Source organism: Frankliniella occidentalis, unplaced genomic scaffold, assembly GCF_000697945.3.
Source record: "Frankliniella occidentalis isolate FOCC.00 unplaced genomic scaffold, Focc_3.1 Scaffold3078, whole genome shotgun sequence".
NCBI lineage: Eukaryota > Metazoa > Arthropoda > Insecta > Thysanoptera > Thripidae > Frankliniella > Frankliniella occidentalis.
The window spans coordinates 1-4,200 of NW_026270146.1; the positions used below are offsets into that span (position 1 = coordinate 1).

Sequence of the window (4,200 nt, forward strand, 5' to 3'; positions counted from 1 at the left end):
CCCCGCCTGGAGGACGCCGTTTACCCGAAACACCGCAATGACTGACGATGACTCATATGTTGTGTCATTCCCCAGAGAAGCCCCCCCCCCCTCCTCTCTACCACTCCACCCTAGTTCCGCGTAGCTTACCAAGTGATCGTCTGCGAAAATGACACCCACTTGCTGCTCTTTATAAGGCACACTCTCTGCTTCGCGGCTCCCTTTCCCCGCGTCTCGCCCTCTGCCGCTCAGTGGTGACAGTCGCGGTCCGGTCAGCTGTCAGATGCGCACTGCGGCCTCGCGGCCGCGCGGGTGCCACGGCGCCGGCCGAGCATCGCGGGGCTGCCCTGCCACTGCCTCGCCCCGTGCGGATCGGATGCAAGCGCCGCCAGGATGCCGTCAGCCCCCCTCCCTCTCCCCCACCATCCCTGGTCCCCAGGACTGCCGCGGCCGTAGGGGGTTCTGTCAACAAAAATAGCCGCATATGCCATGCGTGGCGTAGGCGTGCCGAGGGCGCTCGTTCTCGTCGTTCTCTGCTCCGCGGCGAAGTGACGCGCGAAAAGCCCTCCTCAACTTATTTCGAAGCTTTCTTCTGCTAAGAATCCCCACAGACTTTGGCAGGTTCCTTATCGTAGGTCGCGAGTGATCCCCTGCTCGTTCACTCGGTTTACTTTATGAGGGTTTTATGTACGATGACGGAGCACGAAAGCATACGCGACGGAGGAGGGCTCGCGACTACCTTTTTTTGATCCAATACGTGACTCCCAAATCGGGTGTCAAAGTGTTATTTTTTTCTATTAAGCCTACCATATAAAATCATTTAGATGTCGTTTCGAGTCGGATGACGGGCTGGTGTTTGCCATACGAGTATTTTTTAAAGAGTGCCCCGTTTTTTCAGAAGAGTTTGCTTGCTAAAGATGCCCCTCATCGAACGACGCACGAGGTGATCCTAACGATAGCGCCTGCCAGGCGCTGGGTAGGCCAACCTGCCAGGCAGCCGTGTGAAGACGGCGGCCCGCCCGGTGCGCCCAAATAAGTGCGGGAACTTCAGGCAAATAAGAGGACGTTTGACGCCCAATGCTCCCTCTCGCGCCAACTCGTGGGATGTTCATCGTGGGGGCAGCTTGAGATTGCACCCGATCGTGCACCCATGGGCGAGTCGCGTTGGTCGTGGTCTCCTCGCCCGTTGTGTTGTTTATATGGTGCCGTCGGTGGGTGTCATCCGAAAGTACTACCCGAGTATTATTCTCGTTTCCGAACACCTCCGATCGCGGCAGAGCTCCGTGACTCGCAAACTGGAAGAGATGAAGGGCATCGTGGAGTCGATGCAGCAGGTCACCCCGGCCCTCCTCCCGTCGTCCCCCGCCCGGGTCACCCCTGCATCGACGAGCTCCACATCGACCGACTTGCACGCGACTCCCGACGGCGCCGCGGCAGGCTCTCCGGCGGCACGCCCTCTCACGCCCTGCTGCTGGGGCGTGGCGCGCGCCGAGGCGTCGTCCAAAGCCGAGCATTCGCGTCATCATGACCGTCCCCGTCCCACACCTTGACTATATCTCAAGGCCGTGCGTCACGGCGCGAAGCCAAATCAGAGCAAAACACGAGTTTCAGTGCTGACCAAGTCTATCTTCATCTTGAAAACGCGATGCGTTCATTCGCCGTGAAAGTTTGACTGGGGGTTATCAAAATTAGCATCGGCCGACCGGCCGACCGGCCGACCGACCGACCGGCCGACCGGCCGACCGGCCGATTTTCCAAAACGTATTTAAAGTGAGTGACACGCGCATTTTCAGAAAGGGGGAAGTGTGGGGATCATTATTCTGTAACAAACATTGAGACGCACCGCTTATAACGCCCGTGAGACGCACTAGAATAAAGTGACAAAGTATTGCGAGCAACTGTAAATGTCCGTGGCGCTTCTAAAACTGCCGTTTCTCATGTTGAAACGTAACAAATTTGCAAATTTTTGGGTCAGCACTTTACACCAAGATTAGAAACGACAGTTCAAGTAGCGCCGCGGGCATTTACAGTTGATCGCAATCCTTTGTCACTTTATCCTAGTGCGTCTCACGGGCGTTATAAACGGCGCATCTCAAAGTTTGTTACAGAATAATGATCCCCACACTTCCCCCTTTCCGAAAATGTGTGTGTCACCCACTTTAAACACGTTTTGGAACACGTCGGTCGGCCGGACGGTCGGTCGGTCGGCCGGTCGGCCGATGCTTATTTTGATAACCCCCAGGGGTGTGAGTGCTCTATGCTTTTCGTTCTGACGTTCAAGCAGGGCATAGTTCATTGCTTCCCAAATAGCTGTTATGATGAAAGTTTGCGCGACTATGTCATCTTGATTCATGCTTTCCTATATGTTTCAGTCGCATCATCGGCAACCGTCAAGCCACACAATGTAAACGTGACGAGCGTGACGAAGGGGACGAACGTGACGGCCACCGGGCCCAGGATCGTCGGCGGCCGCGACGCGAAGCCGGGGGAGTTCCCCTGGCAGGTGAGACCACTCGACGGCGTCAGTGACACGCCAGTTGACCCTCCTGCCGGACGCGACTATAACGCTCGCCCTCGCTGCTTCCTTTTTCTGTTTCAGGTGTCGGTTAGGTCGGGGACCGAGTCCCACTTCTGCGGCGGGGCCGTCCTCAACGCCACCACGGTAGTCACGGCCGCCCACTGCGTGTACCAGTAAGAGCATCGCGCTTGTCGTCGGCATCCTCGGGGATGAGTTCAGGGGTACTTCACTGTTAATTCAAGAGTACACAGTTTTTTTTCTGTTTTCCTTGATTTTTCCAGAGTTGTTTTCCCTTTTCTTCTTATTTTTCTGTTGTTTTTTTTTTGTGTGTAATTTTTTTTTGCGGGTGTACTCTGATTTTACTCTTGTGAAGTACCCCTCGGGGTGTGTCCAGACCCAACCCGCCGCCCAGCGTTGCTCATACTCCTCTGCCCGCACAGGCGCTCCCCGGAGTTCATCCGGGCCATGTCCGTGATGGCGGGCTCCATCCTGCAGAGCCAGCCCGGCGCCACCGCGTACGTCCTGGACGCGCTGGTCCACCCCGACTACGGCAACGTGTACCAGGAGTACGACATCGCGCTGCTCTTTGTGAGTCACCGCCACAGCTCTAGAAGACGCAGCCATGCCCGTATCAGTCCAAGTCGTAACGTAACGTTCGCCGTCTCTAGTTTTGGCGCGGCAGCCGTGGGCGACACGGGAAGCACCTCCGCGATAGGAAGCGAGGGGGGGGGGAGGGCAGGGGGGGCGCGTATTGAAGAGCGCCCCGGTGGGGCCCTAATGGCGATCCTCGGCTAATCTCCTCATAGCAGCAGCGTTGGCGGGGAGGACCCCCCACCCCGCACGCCCCGCACTTCAGTAGTGCACGCAGCACTGTGCTTACGCCGCCACCACCGCGCGCGAGGAGAGTCGACCGCGCGAAGCACTCCCAATAATTGATGACCAAACTGGCGCCTTGAGGGAAAGTGGTGGTTTGGTGATGGTGTGGAGGTGGTGGAGGAGGAGGCTCGGGTGCGGCGTCTCCCGCGTGACCTTGGCGATGGAGAGATGCGATAAGCGCAGGTGGAGGCTTTGCCATCCGTCAGTGCGGATTCGAATCCAGGTCACGTGACTGCGCGGGTTCTGATAAGTACACGTCACACGTCAATAATGGTTTTTACACTTTACAGCTCGCCGAGGCTCTGCCGCTGGACGCCGGCATCTGGCCCGTCCAGCTGCAGGAGAACGAGCTGCCCGAGGGCACCCTGTGCGTGGCGAGCGGCTGGGGCCGCACGGTCGACTCGAAAGTAAGAACCTCTTGGTGCTCGTTCCGCGGTCGGTTTGAGCTCATTGTCGTTGAGAGTCTCGCCTTTAGTCTCACCCTCCTATACGTCGTGCCGTAGGCTGCGCCGATACCAGACAACCTGCAGGCCGTCGACCTTCCCATCATCGACGCCAAGAAGTGCAACGACATGTACATGGAGGAGGAAGACTACTCGCCCGTCATCGAGAGCCAGATCTGCGCCGGCTACGTGGAGGGAGGCAAAGACTCCTGCCAGGTAAGGTGACCGCGCCGCCAGCCATGTGCGATGGGTTGCCTCCCTCGCGGGCGCTGCCTGCCTCATGCGTGTGTTTGTGCGAGGGGTCCTTTAAAACAAGCATATATCGATTTTTCTGTTCTATCTTTTCTTTTAAGATTTTTTAAAATAAACTTTTCGTAATCTTTT

The 4,200-nt window shown here is 57.2% G+C and overlaps 1 protein-coding gene across 1 annotated transcript; it reads left to right on the forward strand.

Moving 5' to 3' along the window:
• The first annotated feature begins 2,221 nt into the window (after positions 1-2,221).
• LOC113212104 (trypsin-2-like) lies at positions 2,222-4,113 on the forward strand. Its single transcript, XM_052276481.1, has 5 exons — positions 2,222-2,482; positions 2,579-2,670; positions 2,938-3,085; positions 3,664-3,780; positions 3,877-4,113. The coding sequence occupies exons 1-5, from the start codon at positions 2,237-2,239 to the stop codon at positions 4,039-4,041; spliced, it is 768 nt and encodes a 255-aa protein (XP_052132441.1). The 5' UTR covers positions 2,222-2,236; the 3' UTR covers positions 4,042-4,113.
• The last annotated feature ends 87 nt before the right edge of the window (positions 4,114-4,200 follow it).